This window comes from Rhagoletis zephyria, unplaced genomic scaffold, assembly GCF_001687245.7.
Source record: "Rhagoletis zephyria isolate East Lansing unplaced genomic scaffold, Rhagoletis_zephyria_1.1 Rzeph_scaffold_02279, whole genome shotgun sequence".
NCBI lineage: Eukaryota > Metazoa > Arthropoda > Insecta > Diptera > Tephritidae > Rhagoletis > Rhagoletis zephyria.
This window is the reverse complement of record NW_016159363.1, coordinates 35,506-49,425: the sequence shown is the minus strand read 5'-3', so window position 1 is coordinate 49,425 and position 13,920 is coordinate 35,506. Positions and strand designations below refer to the sequence as shown.

The 13,920-nt window shown below is 35.6% G+C and overlaps 2 protein-coding genes across 2 annotated transcripts; both read right to left on the bottom strand.

Moving 5' to 3' along the window:
• Positions 1–1,517: 1,517 nt before the first annotated feature.
• Positions 1,518–3,597, bottom strand: LOC108366462 (uncharacterized). The gene is made up of 5 exons (XM_017620881.1): positions 3,331–3,597; positions 2,912–3,245; positions 2,724–2,800; positions 1,875–2,283; positions 1,518–1,805 (listed from the first exon to the last, which is right to left on the bottom strand). The coding sequence occupies exons 1-5, from the start codon at positions 3,543–3,545 to the stop codon at positions 1,584–1,586; spliced, it is 1,257 nt and encodes a 418-aa protein (XP_017476370.1). The 5' UTR covers positions 3,546–3,597; the 3' UTR covers positions 1,518–1,583.
• A 2,943-nt stretch (positions 3,598–6,540) lies between these two features.
• On the bottom strand, positions 6,541–8,764 carry LOC108366460 (uncharacterized). Its single transcript, XM_017620878.1, has 5 exons — positions 8,452–8,764; positions 8,088–8,397; positions 7,955–8,031; positions 6,933–7,344; positions 6,541–6,827 (listed from the first exon to the last, which is right to left on the bottom strand). The coding sequence occupies exons 1-5, from the start codon at positions 8,658–8,660 to the stop codon at positions 6,621–6,623; spliced, it is 1,215 nt and encodes a 404-aa protein (XP_017476367.1). The 5' UTR covers positions 8,661–8,764; the 3' UTR covers positions 6,541–6,620.
• Positions 8,765–13,920: the final 5,156 nt, after the last annotated feature.

Sequence of the window (13,920 nt, the reverse complement as noted above, 5' to 3'; positions counted from 1 at the left end):
CCCCCCCCCCCCCCCCCCGCTCCCCTCCCCCATTCCTATTATGAAATTTCGAATATTTTCTTTAAAGGTTTGAATTTTAGCCGCACTTTTTGATTTCGACCCCACTGTGCAGCGGCCGCGGTAGTTGATTTTCCGATACGGTATAAACAATTTCTATTATAAACAATTTCAACGATTTTGAGTAAGTGTTTACGTATGTAGGTTGACCATTTACGTGAAAAATCATACGATATCTTTCAATTGTGTTCCTGGAACTTTACCCGTACACTTACAACTTTAAACAATCCCACTTTGACCAAAGTAAATGAATGTAATGTATTGTGGAACGGTTTTCCGTTATCCCGTGTCAAATTTGGTTTGGAGACAAACCGGTTTCGGCATTGTGCCATCTTCAGTGTCATTCTTCGTTCTCGGAACGTTCAGAAAAAANAAGTCCCAGCAACTTCAGACTTGCATTTTATTGTACTTAAAGTGAATACGCTATTAAACTGCGTACTCAAAATCTTTCTAAGAAATCTAGTTAAAAAGATCGAAATATTTATGGGAGCTTGTTGAATTTTTTGTTTTAAATATGCTAACTTTTAAATACTGACCTCGGATTCGGATTCAGCGACCCACAATACATAAGATAGGCCACTCTGATCTGCCGCGTTTCAGATTTTTTTTTTATAACGGCGTAATCGGTACATCGGACCAGGAGAATGACTTTTAAGTGGTGTGCTCTGTGTCCATCCGCAAAAATTTCAAACGACGCTTTTAGCGGAATGTAGTTCGCAGAATCCTCGGGGTCGGCGCTTGTGGCCTTTCGGTTCGTTCCACTTTTGTGAAAAAAAAAACTAAACTTCGGATTTCCCGTACCAGTGTCTTTAATGGCTTAGCGTTGGTGTGTGTGCTTGCACCTATTATGTGCTTTGTTTCTGCCGTAGGAGAGCTCAGTGGTTTCGTAGCTCGAGTTGAAGAGGAGGCTGCTGCTTCTGAAGTAGGGCGTTTTGGAGCCATTTTGTTAGATACGGCGTTTTCTTACCGGCTGCTGAGATAGGTCGATCTTCCACTCAGCTGTCGATATGTAATTATATATGTATGTGTATACATATGTACGTTATCGAATTTTGAAAACAATAATAACTATCTGGAACTCCCTAATATATACACATTCATTGTGATTTCGATTAAGTGAAATTCTTTTGCCATCAGACTTTGGCTCCTCTATAAAAATTTAAATTGTGAATATACGAAAGCTGATAAGCAACAATGTAAATGAGTTAAATATTGACTATCTGTGTTCATATGTATGCACATTAGACCCGATCGATCTCCGTAAGAAGCCAAAATATTGTGAAACCCTCTCTAGTTTGAATAAATATTATATCGATATGGCTTTAGTGCTATAGAAAATGCATTCCTTTCTATGTAGTCACAGCAGAATTGAAACATTGAAAAAGCCTTTTACAGCAAAGAATCTATTTTTTGTCCCATATTTTTACCTATTTTTACACTATTTATTGTTTTTATTCAAGTCTAGATCATCCACAATTTTATTTAAGGCTTATGGTGTCCAAATATTAAAAAAGTATAAAAAATAGTCATTGAGATGTAGCCGCTGCAGCAGCTGCGGTAGACGTTTCGATAGCTAGCGTAGCCACAGGAAAGTAATCGATCACTTTCGCCACCTCCTCCGCACGGCAACAGAATGTGTATCCAAAAGTGGGTATGCGCCGAAGGCGTCCGAATCTGCTGTCGTTTAGCCATTGTATATCATCGCAGAAATCGCTGGCACAAAACTCAGTGTGGTCAGGAGATTGACTCTGGAAGTAGAACAGAGAAAAGTTAGAATTTACATACATACTTTTGCGTAAAAAAACCCATTCAATTACGTAGGGTGAATTGTGCGCTAAGACCACGAAATCCTCGTCGTTTCCGGGTGAAAGCGATTTCAAATATGCCCAGATGTACAATGGCGCCGTAACTGCTAACCCATCGGTTTGCACGGCCACTGCCTCCGGCTGGCCATTGGAGCTTTCTGTTGCTGGCAAAGTTGCGTTTCCGTATGTGCCCACATACACTCTATATTTTACCGAATTTGTGCGTTCCTCTAAGGCGTCGAGGAAGAAACGCCAGTTATTTTGACGTAACTTACTCCACCACATAGTGTTCAACATGTAGTTCCAGCTGTCGAACTTCTTATTCAGCTGTTCGTCTTGAATGATCAAGTCATAATCGAATTTGAAAGCATTGAAGAAGACGTTTTGCTGCCGATCTCTTGAGCTAGTAAAAGAGTCTTGACTGTAGGCAAGAAAAAAATTAATAACAATATGGGAAAATACAGATCGTCAGCTGAATGGAAGATCGCCCTATAGCGGGTGTCGATTCGAAAACGCCCTATCTCAGCAAACCGTTGAAAAACGCCCTATTTCGGGAATTTTCTATAGAACGCTTTATCTCAGAATTTCGTTCAGAAACGCCCTATCTTTAATGACGCTTCGAAAACGTCCTATCTCAATATAAATTCAATATATCGCCAGCTAAGATGGGGCGTTATTCAACCAAATTCTGAAATAGGACGTTTTTCAACGGTTTGCTTAGGTAGGGCGTTTTCGAATCGGCAGCCAAGATAGGGCGATCTTCCACACATCCGTCGGTATATTATTTTTTAAGCGAGAAATCTTATTTCCAGCGATTAAGAATGAGTATATTTTGCACAACTTAAAGCTTAGAACAATCACCTCATGAAATCGAAATAGTTTTCCAGATTGTCTACCTTTTGTTCGAGGTCCACTTCCAGATCATTATCAAAGTTATCCTAAAGTGTAAAAATAAGTATAGCTTAGGAGTTAGTTTAAAACGCACAGTCAGTTGCATTAAAATAGCACCATTGCATATGTAGTATACGCTTAGTTCTAAAGTAACTTACCTCGTAAGAAATTAAAATGTCTTTTTTTTGGTAAGCAATGTAATTTGCATATTTCAATGCAAAGTTGTCTATATCGTAGCACATTGCCAGTTTCTTAATTGTTCCTAAAAACGGAATTTTTTCGCCAATTACATAGCTCATAGATCCCTCGCAGTTGCCCAACTTCCTTTTGCTTTCATATAAGCTTTCACTAGATGACGATGAACAATATATACGTAGAACTTCGCTCTCGTGTCTGTTTTCATATATTCCCCGCGCTCTTATATAATTATTTTCATCACAAAACAATAATGCCGTCTGGTATTGATTGTTTGGTAGTTGTGTGTAGCCATTGCTTATAAGAAATAAACAGAAAAATTACTTATTATCGCCACAGACGATCTCTTAGCTTTCTTCGAAATTAGTTCATAAAAACTCACGAATTCTCTATATTTAACCCGCTGCCGCAATACACTTCCACGGATTCTCCTTTGTTAAGAGTAACTCCCTTTCCACTGGCACGAAAGGTAATATTTTTCGAACCAAAATTTTTGATCAGCAGTGGATATGGACGTCGTACTATTAATTGACAGCAGTACGAGAAGCTCAAACACAAACAACTCAGCACAAATATTTGAAAATTTATTTTAAACATATTGCTGACACTGCGCGCGGCTCGGAAGTTAGCGAAACTGAAAATGATGAGCCTGTTGCTGGACATTTTATATTAATCAATCGGCTATCACTTAATTCTGAACTACATACATATATGCAATCGCAATATAAATGTGATTGTGTACTAACACACAAATCTATACGTATAGAGCTGAGCTTGCATTTTGTAGTTAAAAGCGGCATTACATATAGTTAGGACCATCAGTAAAAGGGCACCGCCTTTGTTTATTTGATGTGATATGTNAGTTAGGACCATCAGTAAAAGGGCACCGCCTTTGTTTATTTGATGTGATACATACAACAAAGTAGAATGGCAGATGCATATTAAGGTGGCTCTTATAATATTTAATTTCTATTATTGTCTCTTTTAATGGAAGACGTTTTCGAAGGAAATCCGAAACTTTCATATCGTCACCTGAAATACAAAAAGACGTAACAAACATCATCGCGGAAATGCAAAAAGTTATAACTAATAAAAAATTCAAAATTCACCTTTTCATTGATGAATCCCACATCATTTTATAAAAAAAAAAAATTAAATTATTAGTCGCGACTTTTCCATTTCATTTACCATGTTTCTACCGTCGTTTTGCGTTTCAGGTGACGATATATATCTTTCCAGTTGAACGGCATCTTGTCCAAATTTTTATGTTGAGACTTTTTCCTATCATAATTTCTTGACTACAACAGTTTATTATAAATAATACTAGATACATATTCTTTTTCGAAACAATGGAAAATTATTACTTAGGGCAATTCATCTAAACGCGTAAATACCTCGTAACCAAGTAAACTTCGTAAACTTACTTAATTTTGTATGGAACAACGTTTTATTTACGAGGTTTACGCTGTTACGAAGCATTTACGTGTTTCTATGAATACCCATATTATATTTACCACAAGAAGGCAAATAATATACAGGAGAAGACAAACCTGACTCAGCGAAAGGCGATTACCTACACATTTCTTAATCGGTACCTGGGCCCAGTGTAAGATATTTTAATTTCTCAGTTAGGTGGAGCCAAGAAGTAATGTAAATTTTTTTTCTTTCAAACAATTGTTTTCAAATAGCGGTCGCCCCTCGGCAGGCAATGGCAAACCTCCGAGTGTATTCTACCACGAAAAACGGCTTGTCATAAAAATAAAATCGCCGTTCGTGATAAGGTGTTTTTGAATCGACAGCTGAGATGGGGCGTTCTTCAACCAAATTCTGTTATAGGGTGTTTTTCAATAAAATTCTGAAATTGGGCCTTCTTGAAAAGTTTTCTAAGATTTTGAACTGGCTGCCGAGTTAAGTCGATCTTATCGATCTCAGATATCGATATACGGATAGTTCTTATTTCTCCGTCAATAAGCATGATAAAATATCTAACTTACATATGTGTGTATATTAGGTCGATTTTTTTTGCGACTATTGTTTTTTTTTCATTCCTACCTCAAAATTTTGTGGAAAACACCTAAAAAAAAGCTCCCTGAAAATTTGAACCCTTAATATTAACATTAAGTACTCGCCCAAGGCGTGCAAAATTTCCCATATAAAATACACGTAAACTTTGAGTTTTTTTCTTAAAAAGTCTACAGCTCAGAGGCATTTTATGGTACAATCATGGTTAATAATGGGGTTTCTTCAGAATTGAATGCTCTACAAAAGTGTCCATTGCCTTAGTGTATGTATATAATTGAACGCATGATATTTGAACTCCAGTTTATTTAAGGGCTTTTGATAACATTTATGTACATAATAATTACTTTTTTGCTCGCTTAGATTGAATAATTTTCGTATTACTTTCAACAACACACTCCTACGTTTGTGTGATTTTTTTATGTAGAACTTCAGGCTGATGGTATCAATATTATCGGGGAAGGTTTGTATACATACCAACATCCATATGTATTTATTTGTTTATACCAAGCAGGGAATTTCATGATGGGCATATCATGTTTATGAATTTGAGATGCTTGCTTATTCTAATCTCATAAGATTGGTTATCCAATGCATACATTGTATTGTATAAAGTTTAAATGAGTCGCCTGCGATGCAAATTTATATATGAACATACATACATATGTTCCATATATGTTTTTGTGCGTGTTTACTTATGTACATTAGGGTGGGCTAAATATTGTTTCCAACCAACCTCAGAATTGTTTCGTGCATGATGAACGAACAAATAAAATAACTAATAATAATAATAATAATATTACACTCTAGCAATACGTAATAACACTAAGAAAAGTGCAAAAAGCAGTTTTAAAAAATTTTTATGCAAAAACCCAAAATAAATTAGTTTAAAATTAAGTTTTTATTTAAACAAATCAGCACTATTAGTCGAAAATACCCCTAAGGACTTAGTAAATCTGCAAGAATAATGAAACTGAAAAAGTACTTACTTCGGGAAATTGAAGTGATGGATTTTTTTATATTTTTTTTTGTAGCTTACTTCCTAATATCTACCTAAATTGCTAATTATCGTTTATGTAAACAATAGTTAGTAAAAGTTATCATAATTTTATTTTTTTGAGATTTCTGAAAGATATCTTCTTATTCGATCAGAAATATTTATTTTTATCTATGGCGGCTGCTGTGGTGTAGTGGTTATGCAGGGCTTGAGTACGAGCCCAGTTTCCGACCAACATCTACAAATAAAACATAAAAAAGTGTTTTTTTTTTTTTAAAAGCGGTCGCCATCGGCAGGCAATGGCAAATCTCCGAGTGTATTCTGCCATGAAAAACAGCTTCTCGTAAAAATGCAATCGTCGCTCGGAGTCGGCGTAAACTGTAGATGCCTCCTCTCCCCTGTGTGACAACATCAAGGCGCACGACACAAATCGGAGGAGAAGATCGGCCAAACACTACCATACGTGTAAGCGCCAGTCTACTTTTATTAATGCTTACTAATTTACACCAGTTCAACGAAAAAAATAAATACTAACAGTTTTCTAAGCGATTTCAAGCTAAAAAAAATACGGACATATAATGCGTTTTAATTCCTTTTTTATTCGTTGGGAACCCATAAGGGTTTTCCAAATTTATAATTATTTTCATATATTGTCTTTATGGTTCTTGTTGTTCAATATCATCATCATCATCGTCGTATAAGGGAAAATAATCAATAACCTTGGCTACATCCTCGGGACGGCAGCAAAAAGTATAGCCAAGTGAAGGCAGTCGGCGTAAGTTCCCGAAATTGCTTTCCCTTAACCAAGCAATGTTATCGCATATGTCGACTGTACAGAATTCAGTGTGCGACGGATTCCTTGCCTATAATTCATAAGAAAGTTATACATACATAATATAAATGTATACACACGCTCACATAAAAATAAGTTGAAAAAAAAGAAAATAAACTAAAGTGAATTGCCTTACGTAGGGGGAATTGTGTCCGATGACCACAAATTCTTCCGATTCCCCGGGTATAAGAGACTTCAAGTAGGCCCATATGTAGCCAGGTGCTTGGACGACCATGTCCTCATTATGTACGGACACCACTTCGCTTTTGGTTGAACTACAATTGGGTTGCGTCGAAGGAATGGTGATATTACCATAGGTGCCCATAAAAACTTGATATTTGGCAGACAGCGTGCGTTCGCGCAGTGCATCGAGGAAGTAGCGCCAGTTCTCCTGACGCAATTGGCGCCACCACATTGTGTTGAAGAGATAGGCATAGTCTTTGAGTTCATCATTCAGTGGTTCGCTTTGCAATAAGCTCGAGAAATGAAATTCATTTGAATTGAAGGGGAACTTCTCAAGTTCTTGTGAGATTTCCAACGATTTTTGACTACGAAAATATATATAATTTTTTAATTACCTCATTACAGTAACACACCTACATACATACATAATACTTATGACGCTAGAAATTTCAGTAAGAAAAATATGAAAATATGAATGTATGTATGTAAATATGTCAGTACCCAATAAACATTCGGCTTGGTTAACAATTCGAAAATGATTCGAAAACTAACCTTTTTTTCGAGTCTCACCTTCGATAACGAATGTGAAATAGGTTAGTATTCGGTTCGAGAACTAGGCCATTCTCCAGCAAAACGGAACCTTCGTTATCCAATGTATTTTTCTTTCGTTATGAATTCGAAATCCAGCCCATTATCGATTTATAATTTTAATGAGAGAGAGTGATTATCTTATATTTCCCTTCAAGAATGAGCTGGATTTCACTTTCTCTCTTGTTACTATGGTTACCATTTTTTTTTCGAACCCATCTCAGTGTAATTCCAATATACTATGAACGTTGGAAAACCAAGGTTGGTTATGAGTTGGCTCTCTGTTCGATATTCATATTGGATATCGAAGGTCATTTGCCAAAATGTTTATTGGGTAAATAAACGTAGATATTTGCATGCATTCAGTTTAAAGACAAAATTACTTACTCTATGAAATTGAAATAGTTTTTCAAGCCATTGACTTTTTCAGCCAAATTCACAGGCAATTCGCTCACAGTTTTTAGCTTTGAAATAAGTTCAATGAGACGCTGTTAAACCGATGCATTCAAATTAATCTTACCTTATTTGTTATCAAAACTTTTTTATGGTCCGCAATATAGGTGACGAATTTCAATGTTAACCTTTCCAGGTCATAACAGACGGCAGCCTTGGTGATATCACCAACGGCTGGAAGCTTAACACCAAGTGCATAGCTCATAAAAGATGCACATTTTTGTAATTCTCTGCTGCTTTCGTAAAGACTTAGAGTTGGCTCAGGTGAGCAAAAAACTTTTAAATTACTTTGGACACTTCCTGAAACCCGAATTGAAGTCCCTTCACATAAGAACGTTGCCGTACGTTCTTTTGGGGAAAGATTACCATAGTAATCCCTGAGAATTCAAACATGTTTTACACTATTTAGTTTATAAATGTAAAAATCGCACCTCTCCACAATTATTCCGTTGGCACAGTAAGCCTGAATAGTTTCACCGTTTTCAAATACCAATATGTTTCCATGTGCTTTGAAAACTATAGTTTTAGATCCAAAATCCTTTGTAAATAAGGGCGAGGGTCCGCCAATATTGAGTGTACATGAATGCACATAGGTACATCCTGATAGAATCGCCAAAAAAGGTATTATCTTATTCAACATTGCTATTCCAGTTTAGTTGTTAATGTTGCACGAATTAATAGAAACTGGTTTAAATTCGACTTGATGTAGAACCTTTTATTCATGCGAACAATTATGTGGCACTTTTTATCATATACATACATTTACATATGTGTGTAAATACATACGATAGTTTTTGATTGCAAACGATTTAAAGAAATGTAGGTAAACACATACCGAGAGTTTATGAATATAAATAAATAATAATTTCATTCGTTACTGATATTTGTAAGCTCAGTGCTTCTTGCTTATGTACAATATTTATTTACAAATTATATGTTCATATGTATGTGCATTAGGGTGGTTCAAAAACATTAAAGTCGGAATTGTAATGCTCTCATCCCCTAGGATTGTTCTGTATCGAAAAAAGTATACCCCTATTTTTATTTTAAAATCAAACAATATTTAGAGGTCGCTCAAAGCGCTCAAAATTTACCATGTATTTTATATGGGGAAAAAACGTTTCGTAGAAATGAAATGGAATTCTTGAATATCAATATTTTTTGATCGGAAAACTCTGGTTCTCTTCAAGAGACTTTCAATAATAGTACCCAATTGTTTATTCAACGCTTTTTTTAAAACTAACGATGTTTTATTGGTCCGCCCATTGCATTTTTCGGGGTTTTTTTTGGGTTTTTGGCGGACCTATAATTTATAGTTGCGATGAAAAAATGGTTAAATAAACAATTGAGTATTATTGCTGGGAATCTCCCGCAGATAAACAGGGTTTTCCGATAGAAAACTATGGATTTTGCTCAGTGTGCATAACATCTACAAATAAAAAACAAAAAAGGTTTTTCTGATAGCGGTCGCCCCTCGGCAGGCAGTGGCAAACCTCCGAGTGTATTTCCGCCATGCAAATAGCTTCCCATAAAAATACAATCGCGGTTCAAGGCGCACGCCACAAATCGGAGGAGAAGCTCGGCCAAATCCTAATGCCGTTTTCGGTACTTTGTCTTTGTGTTCTACGCATGAATACTAAGAAGAGGGCAATGAGAAGGCACAATTTTTTGTAGAAGCGAAACGCCATAATATATTGGGTAAGCGCCAATCTATTATTAACTATTATTATTATGTCCCTAATCACGTGTATTTGTTCAAAAATTTCTTACATGAGTATATGATTTCCCTGCTGAGTATATACATAAGTATGTGTATATAGGTACTTGCTAAGACTCATTTGTTTATTTATGTACTTATGTATATACATAAATGCATATGTATGTATGTGTTCAAAGAGATATGTATCCCTTAAATTTACTCAGTACTTGTATTTTATACCCAATGCTTATTATTTTAGATATTTGTTTGTTCCTGCTTCAAAGAACCTGCTTCTCTGGTCGCAAGCATCAAAAAACACATTCAAACTTTTTTAAAGTTCATTACATCCTGTTTCTAGGTAAAAAAAAATCAAAAAATTACTTTGTCAAATGTCTGATTGAATAAAAAGGTTTTTTTTTGTTACCATAAAAGCGAGCTTCAACGGAAACATTTTCAATTTTTTTAACCTGAAAACAGCGTGCAATAAATGTAAGGAACAACATCAAAATATATTTTGCCATTCTTGTGAATATGGAAATTGATTCCTTGACGCAAGAATAGCAAAAAAAGGTGTTTAAAAGTTAAGGCATCTTTTAATCCAATGAGACTATTTTTCCTGATTTCTCCACTCCAGCTTTGAAATACCGTTACATATCATTCGCTGTCTCTTTCACTATATTTTAAAATAACTTCGTACATACTTTTTTACTTAGACCATACTATGAAACATTTTTATATGCTTCCGATTTTAAACTATTCGAATTCCTTTCGAGCGCCATTAATCTAGTTCGACCTGAATTGTGGACCAGTATGGTTTCAGCACCCTCAATCAGTCAGTGCCCGGAAATGCGGGTTAAAATTGCCAGTGAATTATTAAAACATCTTAAGTTTTGTAAAGGAATACCTGGTGCATCACTGGCCTACAAAACAGAGAGGAGTGTAGTGACGACCTATTTGCTTTAGCTTTCCGATTTCCAATATTATTAATGTGATCTTGTACCCAACCGATGTAGGTAAAAAATTTCGCAGCCAACACTTTAAGTGATCGGCGGCTTTTCGTAACCATTTTGGATCACTGCGATATTTGCTTTAGTGCTAGTAAAAATACAGTTTAACTTCGAATGAATGGAGACGAAATTTGGTATGCTACTAATTACGCAAGAAAGATATCCCCGAACTGTACGAAAAATAAACGAACACATGCATTGCGGATAATATGTAGAGTTAAATCACGGATAATAGAAGCATAAAACAATCATTCAGCGTCACGGTTAATATCTAGATAATAATAATAGTTTGGCGCTTACACAGATGTTAGTGTATGGCTGAGCTTCTCCTCCGACTTGTGGCGTGCGTGCGCCTTGATGTTGTCACACAAAGCGGAGGGACCTACAGTTTTTACGCCGACTCCGAACGGCGATTGTATTTTTATGAGAAGCTGTTATGGCAGAAATACACTCGGAAGTTTGCCCCTTCTTCTAAATTTCTTTTGCGATGTTGCTTTGACCAGGGCTTGAACCCAGGCCAGGTGCGGTCAATATCTAAATGTTACAGGTTGATGGAGGTTCGGATAATCGAGCTTTAACTGTATTTGTAATTACCATCTACTTTTGTACTTGTAGCATCGTATCGCAATGATTAAGATATTATTCGAGAGAATTTTAAACGAATAAAAGTACCTGAGCAAACATGTGCTGGGTACTAAAACTAAATTGGCTTTTTCCTTTTATATTCGTTTGGCGCCTAATCGTTGCACTCTCGTGCCCCTTATGAACTATTTTATCGCCCTCAGTGCTGAGTTGCAACTATGAAATGATTTTTTCTAAAACCGTTATTACACTGCTTACTTATTTTTCAATAAAAACAATGGAGCAGTCGTGACGGTCAAGGAACATGGATGTACTTTGAATATAGTGCTACTAGGATACCGCATATTTGTATGAATATACATACATACATATGTAGAAAAATTAGAAACCGAAGCATGATCAATGGCGCGCAAGTTCTTCTCTCTGTCATCTTAAATTTATATACATACTTACATATCGATGGTCATCTGCAGTAACGACATAATTCAAAGAAAAAAAAAAACAGTTAAGTGGCTCATGCCTCTCATCCTTGTCTAATCCATGTCTAATCCTTACTATTTATTTACTTTAGTAATCCTTACTACTTAGTTTACTTTTGTAAACTGCATGCCCAAGAATGTGCTATAGATTCAAATTAAAAAGTTTGAAACTTTGAAATTTTGACGAAAATTTGGTTAAAGCTTGGACGATATTTTTTATAGAAAAATAAAAAAAGTTTAACTAGGAAAACATTGTGAAATTTTAAAAAGTCAACAAGTGGTCACCTATGTAAGTCACTGTATGTATGTATATTTTCGCCTTTTTTCCAAGGAAGTCCTGCTGATTTTTCTCCATCCTTTATCCTATGATCCTTTATTTATCATAAGAAAATTTTAAATTACTATTCAAAAACCCATAAGAATCTGTTTTTATAGACAACTCTTCCCAGAGCCTAAATGCGTTTTACCCCTATCATTTTCTCAGTGTACATACATATGTATGTACTAAACTCCTGCGCAATTCCATTTAAACGGCCTAACAAGACTTCCGATCGCCGTGCAAATACTTTCCCTCCTTTACACTCATCGTTCGGGTCAAGTGTGAGTAAGCATAAACCAGTTTCTGCAAGCGTACGTAAACTACCGATCAATAGCAAGACGCGTAGAGTATTTACTTTGCCTTCCGCAACTACTGCGAGTAAAAGGTATTTGACAGTAGAGTACTCTACTGGTAGTACTTGAGTATTTTCGAAGAAAACATACATTTGTGGTATCTGAATAAAACTTTGGACAGGAATGTAGTGGAGCGATGAAGAGAGCGACGAGCAAAACGTACTTTCAACTAAAATGCATACATATATATATGATATACATACCTAAGTACATATGTATGTGCATAGATACATATATAAGTGTCCGCATATATTTTTTCTCGTCACTTGCTCTGTCGCTTCACTGCAGCAAAACCAAGTTGTGGGGAAAACCCGGCCGGTATGCGTACAATTGAAACCATGGGTTTGAAAATAGCCCAAATTGATGTGAAAATTTCAATTTCATATTAAATATATTTATGTATGCATGTACATATGTACATATGTAAAAATCTAGTTTCGATCTAAAAAAATCGGATAAAGTTTTTCTTTCGCCATTCATACACCTCTAATTTTGGTATTTATTAAAAAAAAACTCANTCAAAAAAAAAAGTTATCAATAGGTAGGTTCAGAAGGCGCAGCAGTTGAGCGCAACCGTTGCTAAACAAAAATCAGTGATCGTTATGCGTCTTTTGAACGACTTCATACATTAGCTGTCAAATTCAACTCTCAAAGGTACACACCAACATGTTGTCTCAAATGATCAGAAAAATATTACGATCATCTAACACGCAACTATTCAGTTGATCAGAAGTACGCAACAACGCGTTCAGAAGGTGCAATCGCACCAGTTACTGAGCTGTTGCGCCTTCTGAACGTCCCCATGAAAATTCGCTTCTCTTGAAATCAAGTTATATGGCTGCGTATGTATTTCGAAATTTTTTTTATTTGTAAAGGCTCTCAAGAAAAACTAAAAATTCATATAAAATTACGCACAATAAATGGAAAATAAATTTTTCATTTTCGTTGTTGGTGTTTCCGACAGGGTAGGAGTGTGATGTAATGTGGAACGATTTTCCGTCATCTCTTATCATGAAAATAAATTTTCTTCTATAAAAAATTTCTTAAATCAGTATGCAGCTCTTAAGAAAAAAATGCTCGTACATCTCGTCGCTACCATGTCCAACTGTCGAATGTGAAAATCGGCACTTTTCAAAATTTTGATTTGCCACTAATAATTTTATTTCGTATAGCAGTTGTTGTTTTTGGCAATTTTTTGACAACTTATTTGTTGGTTAATGACTGCAAATAGTTTTATAGAAAATTAGAGACGAGAAATAATACTTTCATAAAAATTTAAGTACATACATAGATTTAAAAAGCTGCTTGAATACAAAAGTTTTATGAAAATGTCACATTCAACAACTGTCTAAATCTACGTTATTTTTTATAAATAAGGCCGTAAACATTTCCTTACATCGTCGATTTCCATATTCTATTTTTACTCTTTCAATTTCACTGACCAGCACCGCAAACGATATC